This window comes from Barbus barbus (genome assembly GCF_936440315.1).
Source record: "Barbus barbus genome assembly, chromosome: 7".
Taxonomy (NCBI): Eukaryota; Metazoa; Chordata; class Actinopteri; order Cypriniformes; family Cyprinidae; genus Barbus; species Barbus barbus.
This window is the reverse complement of record NC_136735.1, coordinates 27,608,529-27,628,124: the sequence shown is the minus strand read 5'-3', so window position 1 is coordinate 27,628,124 and position 19,596 is coordinate 27,608,529. Positions and strand designations below refer to the sequence as shown.

Sequence of the window (19,596 nt, the reverse complement as noted above, 5' to 3'; positions counted from 1 at the left end):
ACGTTTTCCAAACGTTCTTGGATTTCTGCCAATTATTGCATGTATAAAGACATTCAAACTTTTGATGCAAGTATTTTTGCCCTCACAGACACACACACACACATATATTTTGGCTTGACCATTTTTTGGTAATTCAAAGTATGTACACACACATTCTGTGTCTGTGAATGTAAAAATAAATGGCTGGAATAAATGGTCTGCCATGCCAGGGTGTGGTTCACACACTCACACTTAGCATACTTCACTCTCAAGGCATCAAAGCCACCTCTGCAGAATAATAGAACATAATAATAGAGCCGGCTCTCAGCAGCACTTAGCAATCAGCATCTCTCCCACACTTATGCCGGCTAGCACCTACACACTCAGACAGCGATAGACACGTACACACTCACTCTGGGCATATACACTGTTTAGAGCTGCAGGTCATTTACAGTGAACTGTACTTAGATTCATTTGCTCAAGAAAAAATAAGCTTTTTCCCTGCTTTCTGTCACTTTCTCATTAGCAGTACAGATGCCGAGGATCAGCGATGTGGCAAACTGGCATAAGGAGATGGAGCTGACAATTGGATTGCTCTGCCACAATATGGATGTAAACACACCCACACACTTGCACAAGCACACGAAACAGAAAACACAAAATTATATCTGTTGTATTAAAGCATTGTGTGAGTGTCTGCCTGATCTACATGACTGTTAGACCATCTCATCTCTCTTAAATCACAGATGGAGACGAAAGGCTTACTGTGATTTTGCCAAACAGGATGAGTTCCCACATCAACATCCTTCTTGATCCTGGAATAACATTCCTGTCAGACAGATTTTATATTTAGGTTAGGAGGATAAGACTTTTTTTATTAATCTGCCTGGAAACAATTGTCTTTAAAATGCACAACAAGTACTTTTGAGGATGAAATAATCATTGCATTTGCCAGGTTAGTGGAATTAAATATTTATGCTCAGATTTGTTTGAGATACTTTTTAGCAAGACAACTAGATGTCTAGATATTGCCAAGATGAATGGTAAATTTTGGTTTGTTTTCTGATTTATGTCTATGTTACTTTTGGTTGTATAATTCCACAAATTTAAAAAAAAAAAAAAGAAAAAGAAAAGAAAAGAAAAGAAAAGAAAGTCCCAATTATGAAAAAAAGTTGTAATTGCAAGAATCAATTATTTTATTAGTTGCAATAAATAAAGTTTTTTTTTAAATTTAAAGATAAAGTCATGGAATGAGATAAAAAGTCACAATTATGAGAAACATATAAATTCACTTTGAGAGATAGAGTGAAGGCACAATTACAAGAAATAAAGTAGTAATTACAAGAAAAACAATTAGAAAAACAACGAGTGAAAATTATGAGAAAAATGTCACAATTTGGAGATATATATATGAATACAATTAAAATATATAAATAGTCGCACAGTGAGATATAAAGTCATAATTATGAGAAATATTCAAAATTACAATAAATAAAATACAGTCTCAATTATTATTATTTTTGTATTTTACTCTAAAATGAGCTTCTATAACTAAGACCGATACAACATTACTTGAAATATTTATTTTCATGCCATTATTGTGATCTAAATTATTTCCTGTAACATGGCCCATAGCAACAACATTTATGGTGACTTTACATGTCAACCAGATGGTCTCTTCGTGTCATGGTTCTTGGCCAGAATAAGTTCCAGTGCAGACCAGACTTTACGGTGTTTAGTCAAAGGTCTGGCTTTGTAAGCCCACAAGGTAACACTTTATTTTAAGTTGTCCATAATACAGAGTAATTACCTAATTAAGTACTTAGTAGTAGCCATTGTACTTATACGAAACAAAATGTACTTACCATGTAACTAAGTTATGGAACAGCCTGTACTTACAGTTTGTAATTATGTAGGCAGCTACTGTTACATATATGTAACAGACTGAGTCTGTTACACAGCAACTTATGTAACCAAAAGATTGTTACATATGTGTTGCAGACTTTATACAACGTAATTATAAATGTAAGTACACAGACATAAGCTACTTAAAATAAAGTGTATCAAGATTGTACTTAAGTGTACTTCATGTGCATCTATACTGTAAACCTTAGCTGCACCTTAGTTTGATTTTACCTACCAGTACACAGCTAAAATACATGTAATACATTTCTAATTACATTACAATTACATAATATTACACAAATATAAGCTACTTAAAATAAAATGTATCAAGACTGTACTTAAAGTGTACTTCATGTGTATCTATAATATACACCTTATCCAGCTGCACCTTAGCTTGATTTAATCCAGCAGTACACAGATTAAATGTATGTAATACCTTTCTAATTAGAGAATATTACACAGGCATAAGCTACTTAAAATAAAGTGTATCAAGATTGTATAAGTGTAGCTGTGTAACAGACTCGGCCTGTAACATATGTGCAACAGTAGCTGCCTATTACATCTACATAATTACAAACTGTAAGTACAAGCTATTTCATAAATTAGTTACATGGTAAGTACATTTTGTTTCATGCAAGTACAACGGCTACTACTAAGTACTTAATTAGGTAATTACCCTGTATTATGACACCTTAAAATAAAGTTTTACAGATCACAATTACTACAGAAGAACAGACTATAGTTGAAAGTTATGTATTTGAGTTTGTTTGGAATCAGAAACACTGATCCATGAACACATCCTACATAGCAAATTCATGGTCACCTAGAGGGAGATACAGTACAAGGTCAAATGAGCTGACTTTGATTAGTAATTAGTTAATGGCTCAGTCAATTCTAGCAACCCACAAAAGAGACATCATAATAGGGGATTAATATCCTTTGTAAAAATCTAAATATACAATTTCTCATTCTCCATCTAAATCTTTGTTTGGCATGGCAAAATGACTTTTTTTCAGTCTGATGAACAGGATTAGGGGGCTTCTGAGCAGCTGTACTGAATGGAATCTGGTTTCTTTTCTTTCCCTTCTTTGGTAGCAGCTCTATGTATCTTCTGTCACATGACTAAAAGCATTATCCTATCATACTCACATTATCGCCATCATAACCAAAAAGGGATTGAGGACGGATATGTTTTTCACAGATGCAGAAGTCTGGCAGGACAAAAATGCAATGAATGGATCAAAGAATGCATTCCCACACATTCCACAGACAACAAAGTGGAATTTCCTGGGAGGGTCAACTACTGTGCAACTTCCTTTAACTAATCAGAGAAAAAGAGCATGTTTCATAGCACACTGAAAAAAAATGATACATTGAATTTACTTTTTTTTTTAAGGTAAGTGGTTGCAATCAATCTATTTTAGCTACATTTAAATAATCAAATTTATTTGACTAACTTTCATTAAAATTTGTTTATTTAAATGTAGCTAAAATAAAAGAAAATTGTAAATTCAATGTATCATTTTTTCAGTGCATTTGTTACATCTGACCTTCCCAAAATGAGAAATCAAGAAATAATACATAACAGAAATGTTAAATACAATACAATACAACACCCTTATGAAATGCTCATTTCCTGTACTTGTAAATCAGACTAACTGTATGATGTTAGCTCTCATATTTTATTACTATGATACTTGACAGTTCAAAAAATCATTCCTAAATTTGACACATTGGCTCAAAAGATAAAGATTTTCCATAATTCTTTTTTTTTTTTTTTGAATAATTGATTTTTTAAATAATCTATTGATAAAATAAAATATCAATAATTTATCATTATTAAATTCAACAACAATAAAAATAATTTCCATTTTTAATTATTTTATGATAACTAAACATATGAACTTGTTATGATCTATTATAATTAATATATTAATAATTTATAATGATTAAATACAACAGTAATAATGCCATTTATTATTGAATTATATATTTAATTTTATTTTATTTTGCATAATTTGTTATGAGAAATTATTAAACAAAATGCACACATTTTAACATTAACATATTAATAATAATTATAAATAATTATATTCATTAAATACAGCAGCAGCAACAACAACAACAGTAATAATAGTAATTATATGAAAACTAAAATATAATAATAAAATATTATTAATTAATAATAATAATAGATTATTATTACAACAGCATTAATAATAATAATAATAATAATAATGCTCTTTATTATTATTAATTGAAGTGAAGTGACATTCAGCCAAGTATGGTGACCCATACTCGGAATTCGTGCTCTGCATTTAACCCATCCAACATGCACACACACACAGCAGTGAACACACACACACCGTGAACACACACCCGGAGCAGTGGGCAGCCATTTATGCTGTGGCGCCCGGGAAGCAGTTGGGGGTTCGGTGCCTTGCTCAAGGGCACCTCAGTCGTGGTATTGAGGGTGGAGCGAGCGCTGGACATTCACTCCCCCCACCTACAATTCCTGCCGGCCGGAGACTCGAACCCGCAACCTTTGGATTACAAGTCCAACTCTCTAACCATTAGGCCACAACTTCCCACTTTGAGTCGTGACAACAGCGATTATTATTATTATTAGTAGTAGTAGTATTGGTTAATTTAAAAAAATTATTATAATTATTTTACACACACATTATTGGGAGCTCTGGGACCCCACACACAAAGTAAGTAAAGTCAATCTCAACAGAAAAATGATATGTAAGGATACTCCAGGGCCTTTCTGTAAGTCAGACCATTTCAAGCAAAGCCTTCAATGAAATCTGACTGGTGTTTCCTATACAGTTTAATGTTACTCTTGCTGTTTTGTGTTGTATTAGAGGCTGTGTTTCTGCTCTGCTCTGTTCTGTGCAGAGCTATACTGCTGATCTGGGTGTAGTATTGATGCCCTGCTGCCCCAGGGGGCACATTATGTGTGTGTGTGTGAGTGAGTGAGTAAGTGTGTGTGTTTGTGTGGCTGAGTCAGCGATTGGCTTACACTGCAGCCCCTGATGTGAAAAAAGCACCATGAGCTATTGTTTTCACACACATACACACGTCATCACAAAGCACCAGCTCTACCAATTATCCACATATAAAGCTATGAGGGTTTATGGCCCATACTGTAACATCTTCCTGACCTTCCACTGAAAATGTTATCACATTTTATCAGGTGATTGATGCTCTGCTGAGACATTTTCAGTTATTAGATATCGAATGTAGATCTGCCTACACATCTACATGTCTGGATGTTTTTCATCACCATTACTTAATCAGTAGGAATGAAATTGCCCACCGCTATTAACCCACAGCAATTCCTTTTTTTCAGCTCAACACTCTGCACACCCACAAACACTTACAATAGAGTAAGAGGACCTCTAAACACCATTTGTCAGCAAATGAGAATGCAGGCTTGCTACCGCAGTGTAATACTCTAGGAAAAGTGTAAACACACAAGCATTTAGATAGATAGATAGATAGATAGATAGATAGATAGATAGATAGATAGATAGATAGATAGATAGATAGATAGATAGATAGATAGATAGATAGATAGATAGATAGATAGATAGATAGATAGATCTCAAACTCCCAGATCTCTTACCTTGTCTAAAGTTGCAGTAAAATCCAAATCCAAAGAGTTTGTATATTGTATGTGTGTATATCTATGTAATGCTCAGATTGAGGGATTACTTCAAAACCACTGTTAGGCATTCATCAGCTCTCTCTGTTTGTCTTTCTGAAACGTACTGTGATTTCTCTGTAGCTGTTGTGGTTATTCCATCTACATGAGTGGACTTTGACACGTGGACGTAAAGAAATGTCCTACTGTATCCAAGTATGTGTTTCTTCATAAGTAGATTCCAGCTTGTGAATGTGACAGTAATGGTCTCCCACAACAGCTCTCTCTGTCTTCCTCTCCATTGCTGACTCCAGTGCACGGCTGATTTCTGCAAGGTTTGCTCTTGCTCTCTCAGTTTCCTTTCTCTCTTACTTAATTGTCCATCAATTTTCTAGAAACCTCTCTTTTCTTCCTCTCTCCCTGTAGGAATATTTTTCATCTGCATCCCTCAGTCTGTAAAGGCCACTGTGCAGATCACTGTACCGATAAATGGCAACAGATCAAATCTGGGAGACATACAACTGCTGCCAACAGGAAGACCACCTTTCGGCTCAACTCAGTTGTCTTTTCTTTTGATTTTCAACTTGCTTTCCTTTTTTCTTCTAGGGAGAGAGAAGCAATAGAAATTGAGGGATGCTATCAGAGGAGTATACATCATTGGTAACTCACAATGCCATGAAATTATATATACATTACCGGTCAAAACTTTGTAAAACCTGTCAAAATACAGCAAAAACTGTAATATTGTGAAACATTATTTCATTTTAAAGGAGACATATTATGCCCCTTTTTACAATATGTAATATAAGTCTCAGGTGTCCCCAGAATGTATCTGTGAAGTTTTAGCTCAAAATACCCCACAGATCTTTTATTATATCATTTTGAAAATGAAAAATATCCCTTTTTAAGTGGAAGCAGAAAAACGCTGTATTAAGTATGTCTCTTTAAATGCAAATGAGCTGCTGCTCCCCAGCCCCTTTTCCAGAATAGAGCTGCTACAGATTGTACCAGCTAAAAAACTTATGTTTTGGTACTGATTATCATGTTCATCACACTGAAATCATGTGTTTTAAACCATATTAGTTCATTACTTCTTTTATGGTTTTCTGAGTGTACACATCCGAAGCACACGTACAGAAAGCAGCTGTCACAGGCATGCGGATAAATTACTAAACTATGTTCTCATTCACACACAAGTTTACGTTAAAAACACACATAAGTTACAAAAACCTTTGGTTATGTCTGTGAAGGTAAATCGCCAGTTTTATTTTAGATCTGTGTGGCAGCAGCAATATACAGTAAATAAATCAATAAATCCACTGCTCTGTCGTCTCTTCTGAGGCTGGGACTCTAAATAGTGTTTTGTGTTCGTCAGTGAAGCCAAAGGCAGAACAGTTAGCATGTTTTGATCAGGGGCGGTTCTAGACCACAGTAACTGGTGGGGGTGGGGGGTGGGGTTTCAGACAGGGGCCACTTGTGCATTTAGGGAGCACAATTTTAAAATTCATCTTAACCTACTTTAAGTATTATTCATTCAGTCATTTGTCACCATGTCATATGTCACTGCAATCTCGAAGTAATCTATAACAATTTCAACTAAAATTTATGTTTCATCATGTTTCATTTATTTGACAAATAATTTTGTATTGTAGTGTCAGGGGCATCATGCACTCATTATTTTTGAGTGGACACGAGTGAGCGGTTATATGGGTGTCATACTATAAAATACTCTTAATACAACTGACTTTGTACTTAATGCGAATTTAATAAAAACATTGTAAGCTACTAATTATCCTATAACACTTTCAGTGTACAAAAAGAGAGCAAAGAACGTTTACATTAAAGAACATTTTCACTTCAGTCCAGCGGGTTCAAGCACTCTCAAAAACTGCCATAATAATCTCTAAAGCTGTTTACACTGTGAAATTAATATCTTACTTACATTCGTACATCTTCACTTTGTTATTTCTGATGAGAATTCAGTCAGCGGCGACGAAACAGCACTGATTGGTCCTTGCATTCATAAGCTCAACAGAATCGTATGTGATTGGTTATAATGCACAATGCTTTAAAGTCGGCATTAAAACAAAATTCACAATTCTTATTTTTTGATGGAATACTGTAGTATTTATTAGAAATAATTTATCCGTGCACTTCATTCTTTTTTTTTTAATTTATGTGCCCTCGTAATCTTTAATCAAAAACGTTAACCTCCCCTTCAAAATGACTCCTCTACTCTTCCGGTCACAAGCTATGGAGCAAGGGCAGAGCTAGTGACGTAAGGGGTAAACGCAGGGATAAACGACAGGGGGAAAAGCTGAAGCTGATGCTTCACTTTATAGCACTGACACCAGTCATGAGAGAGTACATTACCCTTAAACGCTGACAAGATATTAGGATATTATGACAACATTACTCTTAGGACATCACAAACTAATTTGTTTCTTGAATATATGACGTAATCTGATGGAGGATGTGCTCAGTCATTCAGGCAGTGTCTCTCGCGCGCGCGTGCACTGTTTTGTGCCATTGATCGTGGTCGTCATCCCTAATAAATAAAACATTTATTCATGCTTGGGTGTCGGCGGTGAATCCAGTGGCGAGAAATCCCCCACTATCTGCAAACTGGCATTTCAGATCTGCCTCCATTTTGTTAGTAACGCCCGGCCCCAACCTCCAATGATCCAATCAATTCCCAAAGGACGAAATTCCTGCCCTCTCATTTCAGATGCCTTTTCACCTAGATATTCATCACAGTAGAGAAGAAAAGACAATCGCAACTTCCGTTTCATGCCGACTTTAAAGGGGTCATATGATGCCCATTTTCCACAAGTTGATATTATTCTTTAGGGTCTTAATGAAAAGTCTGTAACATAGTTTGGTTCAAATTTTTCATTGGTTGTGTAAAAAACACCTTTTTTACCCTGTCAAAAACAGCTCTTGTCAGAGCAAGCCGTATTGTGTCATTCTCCTTTAAATGTTAATGAGCTCTGCTGACCCCGCCCCTCTCTTCCGAGCCCCTCTCTGTGGTACTGTTTACTTTAGCTGCATTCATCTTGAAACTTGCTAATTAGCACATTATTAGGAAAGGCCATTTGCAAAGATTCATTTAAAAAACCTTATACTCGCTTCTTCTGGAGATGAAGCTGGATCACGAATGATTCGCGCGAACATAGACGCATTTAGGTAGATCGAGGGTGCATTCCCTTCAGAACCAAACATAATCCTCTTTAGCCGCTCAGATGATGGGAGTAAATGACGACGTTCATTATTACATCCAACAACAAAACACCTTAATTGCTTAGGATTCATTCTTGTCTACATCTGCTCTGGCGGTGAAACAACTGATGGCAGCTCACTCAGGGCGGGTCTAAAGTAAGACACCAGTGCAGTCTGTGCTAAAACACTACTGTCAATCAAACTATCGTGGGAGGGCCTTCGTCCATGTGACGTCACACAGACAGGCATCTGAGATTGGCTAAATTTGAGAAAGGGGTAAAGATTTTAGTAGATAAAAAAAAAAAAAAACACTGGGTGGATTTTTATCATTATAGGGTGGTTGTGTACACACACACTACCAACACACATTTCAGTTCAAACAACTTGTAAAAGTGCATGTAGCATTATATGACCCCTTTAAAAACGTGTCTCTGGGGATGGGGCAAGCATGTCGACAGAACCACCCCTGGATTTGATCAAACTTTCGCCATGGCATTAGAACTGGTTCACTGTTGTCGCTTGTGAAATCAACACGAAGGCGCTGTGGGTGGAAATTTACAGATTAAGGAGCGGTAATATTATAATGAGGTCCCTATGCAACATCACTAGGGGAGCGAAATCAGACGCTCTCATTTTTTCAGATGCTTGCAGAAAAAGGCTTACCAAAACAAAGTTACTGGGTTAATCTTTTTCACGTTTCCATGGTTGGTAGACCTGGTAATAGCACTTAAAACCTGGAAAAGTCAGATTTTCACATCACCTTTAAAAGAGTTGTTTTATCTTTAAAAATGTAATCTATTCCCGTGATGCCACAGCTGAATTTTCAGCCATTACTTTTCTTTGATAAATAGATAATGTTTTGTAACATTATTGTCTTTCCTGTCACTTTTAATCAATTTAATGCATCCTTGCTGAATAAAAGTATACATTTCTTCTTTCTTTTACGTTTTTTTTTCACCCCAAACTTTAGAATGTTAGTGTATCATATGTGTGTATACAATGTATTTCTATAAAATATTAAGTAGCAAAAACAGTTTTCCACATTTACAATAACAACAACAACAATAATAATAGTAAAATTCCTGAGCATATTGCATTTTGACTTTACTGCCCAGATGGAATATACACTAGACTAGCATAGAGAATGCAACGCATACTGCATTGAGTAATTACAGCACAACTGTATACAGTGCTTGGTACAGATGTACAATATAATAAATATACTGATGTATATATTGATGTAGAATATACAGACAGTGTAAGCAACATACAGTATAGACTGAGGTACAGAACTGGCCTCACTTCAAGGTCATCAAGGGTCACATCTTTTTGTTCTGATCTCTGTAAGAATGCTTTGGAATAACAAACTGAAAGAGATTGTTGAGAGAAGAGATAAAAAGGAAGAGAATTCCCTAAAGGGAATAAATACCACATGGGAGGAAAATATATATTTTAATAATTTCTCTCACAGTTATATCATTGGTTAATTATACTGTATATAAAACATGAGGGAACCGCTATTATGCCTGGCATTGAACTGCTTTTGAATGCATGCCATTCTAGTGGCATCCATCGCTTTTTAGTTTCACTTTCACTTTTGAGATTTGCGATCGAACTCTGCTTATACTAAGGAGTGGCAGTACTTACCACATATTTTACAAGATTAGATTGTCAGTGGTGTTCAGGATCTGTAAATCATTCGCCATCGTCCTCAGTCATCTCTCCTTACTCTGTTTATGTGGTAAGTGAAATTGTATATACTGTAATGCAGGGATCTCCAACCCTGCTCCTGGAGAGCTACCGTCCTGCAGATTTCAGTTTCAACCCTGCTCCAACAGATCTATGTGAAATTAACAAGTAGCCTTGAAGACCATGATTAGCTGGTTCAGGTGTGTTTGATTGGGGTTGGAGCTGAAATCTGTAGGACAGTAGCTCTCCAGTAGCAGGGTTGAGACCGTAGCGTGGGTCAACGATCAGCGAACAGTATCCAAAGGGGCAAGGCAGAGAGATAATCCAGAGTCGACAGCAATAATCCAAACGGGGAGCGAACACAGTCCAAACGGCAAGGCAAAGGGGTAAATCCAGGAAACACGGGCAGGGTCAGACACAGCAAGATAAACAAGACAAGACTATAAGAATGGCTCTGTAAAGTTGCTATCGCTGAATGAGAGATAAACGCTAACAATACTCGGCCCTGAGCAAGAGCAAGTCCCAGGCTTATATGGTGTGTGGTGGTGATTGCAATGATGATCAGGTGTGGGCGAGATAGTGAACAGCTGTGCGTGTCGTCAGTGCAATGTATTGTGGGAACTGTAGTCCAGTGTGCTGTACGAGTCCATGTGGTGACTGAGTGACATCTGGTGGCGAATTAACGGAAGAGCATGGCCAGGATTCGTGACAGCTGTAATGTAACAGGCAACCATTAGCAATTGCTATTTGTTGACATCGCCCAACCCTATTATGCTATCACTTCGAGCATGAACTGAACAGGTACAGAGGCAGGTTTGGGATTATTTAGGTCAAAAGACGGAAAGATTGTTGTAAATACAAATACAAATGTTTACGATACGATGATAGCCTACAATGAACATTTGAATCCAAATCTGTGTTATTCACATTCACAAGCAGAGAATGCATCCTCTATGTGTAATCTGCATTCCTTTGATTAATAATATAATTAATGCTAAAATAAAGCAGGCCTGTATTTCAAAAGAGTTTGTAAGTCTGAGACCATAAGGGAAAAAGTTTTTTTTTTTTTTTTTTTTTTTTTAAACGTGTATAAACAGACGGCCTTGTCAGCTGGATACATCTCCACCACTTCATTCCTGCACTTGATGCTCATATAACAAGATGATATAAGCTCTGATCTGCACAGTCACTGGTAACTGAACTAGCTTCAACCTCATCCTTTTACATGCAAATTCATACACTCCATAAATAATGCAAAATTTCTAATGGTTCAGGCATTACCTACCCGCTGATACTTTCAGAGTCACAGAGCGTACATTAGTCTGTATGGGAGCCTGGAGTGATGGATTGCCTGCAGTAACTATCTGTGAGAATAGCTGCATGTTACTATTAACTGTGTCAGCGAAACAGGCACAGGTTGACCAGCATCACACACAGAATATTGATCACTTGTGTGTTGTGAATAATTGCTGACCATGAAAGGACACAAATACACACACATAAATACCTATCCAGCATTGTTCAGTCACTATAGTATGGAGAGATATATGGAGTAAAAGAAAAAGAAAAGACAGGTTATATTGATGCGGCTGAAATCGAAAAGGGAGAGTTACACACAGTGTCATGACTAGAGCAAATCTGGTGCTATTTTATAAGGCTACTTTATCTGTATTTAACAAATGCTGATGGAATAAACATCCTGAAAGGTCTCCTGTCTCAAGGCCAAGAGCTATACTGATGCAGAGAGCAGTAACCTGCTGTTTGTCAATGAGTCATCAGATTCCAGGTACCATTTCCTGCTGCAGTTGCTAGGTAACAGCACACATCAGAATCTAAATTCTTAAGAACCACAGAGATTCCTCAAGACACTTTCTTTGCTGAACTCTGACACCAAGGTGTTCATTGCAGTCTTATGAAACCAAATGCTAAGTTCTAATGACATTTTCCGAATTTAAATTTGAAGTAAAGTTATTAAAGAAATAGACGAAGCATATCCATACCTCGGAGTTCAGCTAAAGCTGTCTGTGCCTTCAAAGTGTATACTAACTATTAATTCAAGTAGGCTAAATAGTTACCAATGCTACGGCATTCATCTTTTCATATTCATACTCAAATATAGATTTATTTTTAATTATTGCAAAGTGCAAAGCTATAGCAAAGTGTTTTTCCACCCTTTCTTCTATTTTGAAATCTGTGGCGCCCCCAGCCGGATATTTTGCTGAATTACCGCTGAAGCGACGTTCCGTTTGAATATTGATATAAAACAAGCAGATTATGTCGGTTATATATTTTAATGAATAATTATCGAAATGAACTAAAATATATGTATTGCAATTCATTATTTTTAACGTCTTAAAAAAAAGCTCGAGATCTGCAGCAAGTAGCTAAATTTTTGCATCTAGGGGAAAAAGGGGAAATCCCTCTCGGTTTACTCAGTTCCTTTTTTTAGGCCAATAAAAATATTGAGATGGAAAACTATATTAGGAATAGCAGAAGTGATATGAAATTTATCAGACTTTTATATGATAATATAAGGAAGTGGGTTTTTTTTTTGTCGCTGACTCAAAAAACTTCCAGATGCGATTGCAATTGTCATGAAGAATTTAGAAATCCAATCGAATATGTATTCAAATAATGAGAGCAGCGTGCAAGTAGCTACTCGCTAGAGCTCTGTTGAATTTGAGTGACGAAATTTGATATCTAGGACACGTCTGCGAGATAGGATCCGCCTCTTCGTTTGTTTCACTTCTTAAGAAAGAGGAATTGTTCCTTATTGAAGGTTATTCAGAGATTATATGGTTATACAAGAGGACTGTCTTGAGTTGCTTCACACTTTAAAACATTTGAACCATGCAGATATTTGAGCTGAACGAGGGAAATTAGATCGTCTCAATTCATGTAAGTCCATGAGGATCATACATGCATTACACTTTGTAACAGATTAATACGTTCACGTGTATAATGTATTTGTTAAAAAGTATTATGCAGTTTAATGACTTCAATAACAAAATCTAACTTATTTTAACTAACATAAATTATTTTCTAGCAAACTGTACTGTGTATAAACTTTTATACTGTGAATGAAATATTGCTGTCAATAATACTGTTATGTTTATTACAGCTTGACTTGAGGAAAAAAATAGGAAGGCAGGAAAATATATGGAACTGATGAAACTCATATTGTTGCCCTTGTTCTGCATGTGTTTCCATGGCCAATGTGCAGGCACTGGATATCCACACAAGTCAAAATGTACAATTGGGAATACCAAAGTAGACTGTAGTCATATGAATCTGGCTGCAGTTCCAACAGACTTACCCCAAAACATCACCACATTGGATGTGTCTCACAATAGACTAAAAAATCTGTCTTCTCTGCATTTGTACTCGAATCTGATAAATATAGATGCCAGCTACAACTCTATAACCGTCATAGAAGAGGATCTATGTCTTTCTCTGCCACACCTGCAAAGTCTTAATGTGCAACACAATGAAGTGCATTTGATACACGAGAAAGACCTGAAAAATTGTTTTCATTTAACACGACTTGACCTGTCTGACAATAGGCTGAAGCTAAATGGGGAGCCCTTCTCTGTTCTTAAGGTATGTTTATGAAGACATTTTAGTTAATATTAAATGCAAATATTAAATGAAAAGTTTGAGGTGGCTTTTTATGTGCTTGTTTAAAGTTCGGTTAGGTGCCTCCTAGCTACAGTGTTATCTAGCACTAATATTTACATAGAGGGACAGGCTATTATGATTAATTGTGTGCGAAACCAAAGAGACAAGATCAGTATTGTCACCTATGAATGATAATAATTTAATGTGTAACTGAAAATACTGGTTTGTTCATAATTAGCACACTCTACTCCTTTCTCTGCACCTGTTCAATGAGAAAAAGAGATTTAAACCATGTTTTTGTCTTTATTTGTAAAACTCTTTTGACTAACATTGATAGGCAAATAAATTATTTTATGCTGTGGCCTCTAACCAGAATAAACATAATTTTTTTCAGTCTGTTATGGTCTTATACATTTCATTAACATTTCCTCCCTATGTAGAGTTTGACGTCGTTGGATGTGTCTCGGAACGCACTTAAATCGGCTAAACTGGGCACACAACCTCAGCTGCCAAACCTGGTGACCCTTGTTCTCTCTGGAAATGAAATTTCTGTACTGCAAAAAAATGACTTCTCATTCCTCAGCAATTCCTCTGCATTTCGGGTTCTGATACTCTCGTCTCTGTCTCTTAAAAAGGTAAGAGGAACAGAATGTGACACATGTCAGGTACTTTCACTGAAAGCACATAAATAAAACCCTTTCAGAATTTCAGATTCTACCATGCATACTTGCCACAGTGTGTGTTTACTCACATCTATCCTTATTTTTCTTGGACTGCATTTCTATTTTTGGTGCTCAGACAATTGAACTTTGCTGTGATGTTTTCTTTGTGAAATAATATCGAATAACATTTGATTCTGATGAGCTGAAAACATCATGCTAATCATTAAATGTAGTATTTTCAAGTGCTTTTGTATCATTAGATTAACAAACAAATGCAACTTGAACTAAACCTTTAAATAAGGGACAGTCAGTTAGTATGTTTATATGCATTTAGAAAAACAATTAAGTTGAACTAAAAACAATAATTTGTAGCTTGAGTATAACTTTGCACATGAACCAAATCAATGCTATAATTATAAGTTTATTAAACCTGGTTTAGCTCTGTCATTCTCACTTCAACAAACCTCTTCTTTTTCAATTGCTTTGTTAACCTAGGTAGAGAATGGCTTTTTCCAGGCTATTGCTGGACTTTCTGACTTAGTGCTGGACTACAGCAAGATCAGCCTTCAGTTTACCACCAGTCTCTGTGAAGAACTTGCTGGCACAGCTTTGCGAAACCTTTCCCTTAAGAACACTCAACAGGTCTCCCTCTCCAACACAACTTTCCAAGGTCTAGTCAAGACTAACATCACAGTGCTCGACCTCAGCAGCAACACAATGACGAAGATTGCTGATGGCACCTTTCAGTGGTTTCCCAGACTGGAAAGTTTATCCCTGGAGCATAACTCCCTTAAACACCTAACTAAGGACACCTTCTTTGGATTGGTAAACCTGAGGCAACTTAACCTGCATAAAGCACTGATTAAGAGTCATTCTTCATCCTTACCATTAATTGATGACCTCTCATTCCATCATTTGGTCCAATTAGAGCATCTATGCATGGCAAATACTGCATTCCGAGAGATAACTGAGCATATATTTTCTGGGCTTCTGCATCTGAAGACACTGGATTTGAGTTGGAGCATCACAGGGTTGAAGACTGTCACAAACACAACATTTGCGTCTTTGCAAGAATCTCCACACCTTCAGACTCTTAATCTTACTGCCATGGGTATCAACAAGTTGGCGTCTGGGGCCTTTTCAAGTTTGGGCAACCTCACTACACTCCTACTTGGTCACAATTTCATTAATCAGCAGCTGAAAGGAGATGAGTTAGAGGGCCTTTCTAATATTAAAGAGATTGACATGTCTATAAACCAGCAAAGTATTTCCCTTACCAATACATCTTTCATCCATGTCCCTACGTTAAGGACTCTAAAGCTTGGCCGTGCCCTAAAAGGGACCCTAGATATGGAACCATCTCCATTTAGGCCACTTGTCAACCTCACAATTCTAGATCTCAGTAATAACAATATTGCAAACATAAATGCTGGCATGCTGAAAGGATTGTGCCATCTGAAAGTGCTAAAAATGCAGCACAACAACTTGGCTAGGTTGTGGAAGACGGCCAACCCTGGTGGTCCAGTGTTGTTCCTCAAGGAAGCCACAAAACTGTCTATTCTGGATCTGGATTACAATGGTTTAGATGAGATTCCACGTAATGCTTTGCGCGGCTTCTTTGAGTTACATGAGCTAAGTCTCCGTGGTAATCTCTTGGATCAGCTGCATGCCTCTGTTTTTGATGACCTACAGTCTTTAAAGTATTTGCATCTTCAAAAGAACCTTATAACATCTGTCCAACGTGTCACATTTGGTGCGCCACTGTCCAACCTGACAGAACTCTACATGGACCACAACCCCTTTGACTGCACCTGCGAGAGCATCCTGTGGTTCTCTGAGTGGCTTAACTCCACAAATGCCAGCATTCCTGGGTTCCCTCAAAGTTATATCTGTAACACCCCAAATGCCTACTTTAACCGCTCTGTTATGGACTTTGACCCATTGTCCTGCAAGGATATGACACCTTTTAAGGCACTGTACATTTTGAGTAGCACAGCAGTGTTAATGTTGTTGTTCACCGCTTTCCTGGTACACTTCCAAGGATGGAGAATCCAATTCTTCTGGAGCATAATGGTAAACCGTATGCTGGGGTCACTGAAGGACGAAATCATTACTGAGGGTAGATATGCATATGATGCATATATCATCCACAGTACTGATGACAGGCCATGGGTGGAACGAAGTTTGCTTCCCCTAGAGGATGAAAAAGTCATTTTTTTTCTTGAACACAGAGATGCAATACCTGGCTTTTCTCAACTTGACACCATTGTTGAAAATATGGGACAATCCAGGAAAATAATTTTTGTTATTACTGAAATGCTTCTGAAGGACCCATGGTGTAGGCGGTAAGTAAAATTCTCCTTATTATCTATAACTAATTCAAAAAGGCTAACTACTAATGTATTTAGCGACCATTAATTAAATGCAAATCACTGACCAATTTTGGTTGTTTAAGGTGTACATTCAGATCCTCAAAGAAACACCTCACATAGTCACAAAATGCATGCGTCCTTCTCTGCAATTTACTGAAATGCACAGGTGGTTTACCCAATTTGAGTTTGCATCTTAAGTTTTTCTCTTTCTCTTTCTCCCACTCTGCAGATTCAAAGCCCATCATGCACTTCACCAGGTAATGGAGGACAATCGTGACTCACTGATTCTGATCTTTTTGCAAGATGTAACTGATTACAATCTGAACCGCTCTCTGCATCTTCGTCGTGGCATGTTGAAACCTCGCTGTGTTCTCTACTGGCCTTTACACAGGGAACGAATCCCAGCTTTCCATCAGAAACTCCGCTCAGCACTAGCTTCTTCCAACAGGGACAACTAGTAATGATTTTTATTTTTTCATAAGCAAAGCATGTTTATTTTGTGTTAGATCCTCACTATTTGCACTATAGTCCTTACTTGGATTCTCTGTTCCATCTCTTTCAATTTCATACATTTATATTTCAAAAGAATTTGTAGTACGTAGAGTGCTGTTTCCTAGCAAATCCACCTACTGACATCCAGTGGCCTTTTAAGGAAAAAGCCAAATTGTTTTAAGCAAACAGATAAATTCACTCACATGAAAAGTTTCACTACCTTTTTATCCTCTTTAGTAATCACAATAGAATACTACCATTGCGACTCCAAACTAGATCATTTTGTAGGGCCCACGCTGTCTAAGCTACTGGCTTTTTTTTTTTTTTTTTTTACATAATTTTTATGCTCAAAGAGATCCCTTCAGACAAACTTTGTGACCATAACAGTTTCATTTAATCTCACATTTAGCTGGCCACTGCCATCAGGGCCAAATATAAAAGGTAAAATAATGTATTTAAATTGCTTTTGAAAATCAAACCCGTTAAAGTACATAAATATTAATATAAAAAACTAATGTATTAATTTCCCTCTCCATTTTTAATAGTGTTAATCAAACAAAATGCAGTATAAATTAAGTGGAGCAGTGTGGATATATGAAGCTTTGGTATTTTCTTTTAGGTACTAATTATTTGAGAAAGGATTGTACAAACGTGTTGCACTTTGTCTGTTTTCTAAAGTCGGTGTTAATGCTAAACAGTGTAAATATAATTTTTTTGAGTAGTTAACCAATTGAAATCTTGTGTACAATGCAGCCACCCAGTGATCATTTCTTTTACAAGATGAGAACTAATCTAATTTGCTTTTTTGTTGTTGTTTTTTGTACTGTATAGGGGAGTACAAGTTGACATCTTTTACGCCACTGTATATTTCTTAGCATCGGTTTTAATTTTTTGAAAGTCTAATGAACATGGAGATATTGCCATATGTGACAACTTTCCTATGTGATAACTAGTCTTGGTCTCCCATATAATGTATAAAAATATAATAATAATAAAAAACATATCTAAAATATCAGCGCTACAGAAGCCTTTATGATTTATTCTTTTTCAACAATAAATGAAAATTGTGATCAAATTGCTAGTCTTTTTCTGCTTTTATTCTGCTTGTGCAGAATAAACAACAAACAAAAGTCATTGTGTGTGTTTGAAAATTTAAGCACATCCCATGGTTTAAGGGGGGTGTACCACATATTTTCAAGTTCCCATTTAACAGGCGAGGAGCTCCTCTAAAACCTACTAAAACAACAAAATGCTAATTGATGAACTGTTGAACGGATCGGTGGGGTTTGTCTCACTTGTACTTGTGCTGACTTTCATAACATATCAGTTGCTTAAAGATTACATGTATAAATGAGAACTGAAACCTGTCCCTGGGATTAGTCCAATTTACCCGTTCAACTTTAAGTCTAACAGAAGAGTTAAGTACAAACAATATTACTGCTACAGGATATAGGCTAATATAAAAATATAGGTAATAATCTGAAATATTTAGCTAGTTTGGTGTAGGCTCACGCCAGCTTTATTTGAATGATCTATGATCAGTTTGAAAATGAGTTATTTTACCATTTATAATAATAATAATAAAAACATTGTGTAAGTAAATGATGTATTAGTACGTTAAACTAAGTAAAACGCACTAAAAAACAAACAAAAAAAAACCAGCGATGATGACCTTTAAAATGTTTAGTCTGACTTCTGCGCTCAATACCTCCCTCTCCCGCGGAGCTGAATAACTGCAGCTCCAATCGCTGTAACCTGGAAACAGACATTTCTTTTGGCAGGACTGAGGACAAGGGATAGTTGTTGTTGTTTTTTTTATTTTTTTTTATTTAATGCTTTGAACAGTAACACAGAAAGGCATTCATAACAGGGAGGTTAACAAATATTGACTGAGATTACACTCAATTTTCATTCACATTCTGCACATCGTATAACAAATTAGGTATAAAATAAAATAAAACATTGGGGAAGAAAGAAAAAATAAAAAAATAAAAATAAGTAAAGCCAAAGT

The 19,596-nt window shown here is 36.4% G+C and overlaps 1 protein-coding gene across 1 annotated transcript; it reads left to right on the top strand.

Moving 5' to 3' along the window:
- The first annotated feature begins 13,143 nt into the window (after positions 1 to 13,143).
- LOC306872354 (toll-like receptor 3) lies at positions 13,144 to 18,657 on the top strand. The gene is made up of 5 exons (XM_079420868.1): positions 13,144 to 13,339; positions 13,563 to 14,041; positions 14,500 to 14,694; positions 15,217 to 17,066; positions 17,323 to 18,657. The coding sequence occupies exons 2-5, from the start codon at positions 13,601 to 13,603 to the stop codon at positions 17,549 to 17,551; spliced, it is 2,715 nt and encodes a 904-aa protein (XP_079276994.1). The 5' UTR covers positions 13,144 to 13,339; positions 13,563 to 13,600; the 3' UTR covers positions 17,552 to 18,657.
- Positions 18,658 to 19,596: the final 939 nt, after the last annotated feature.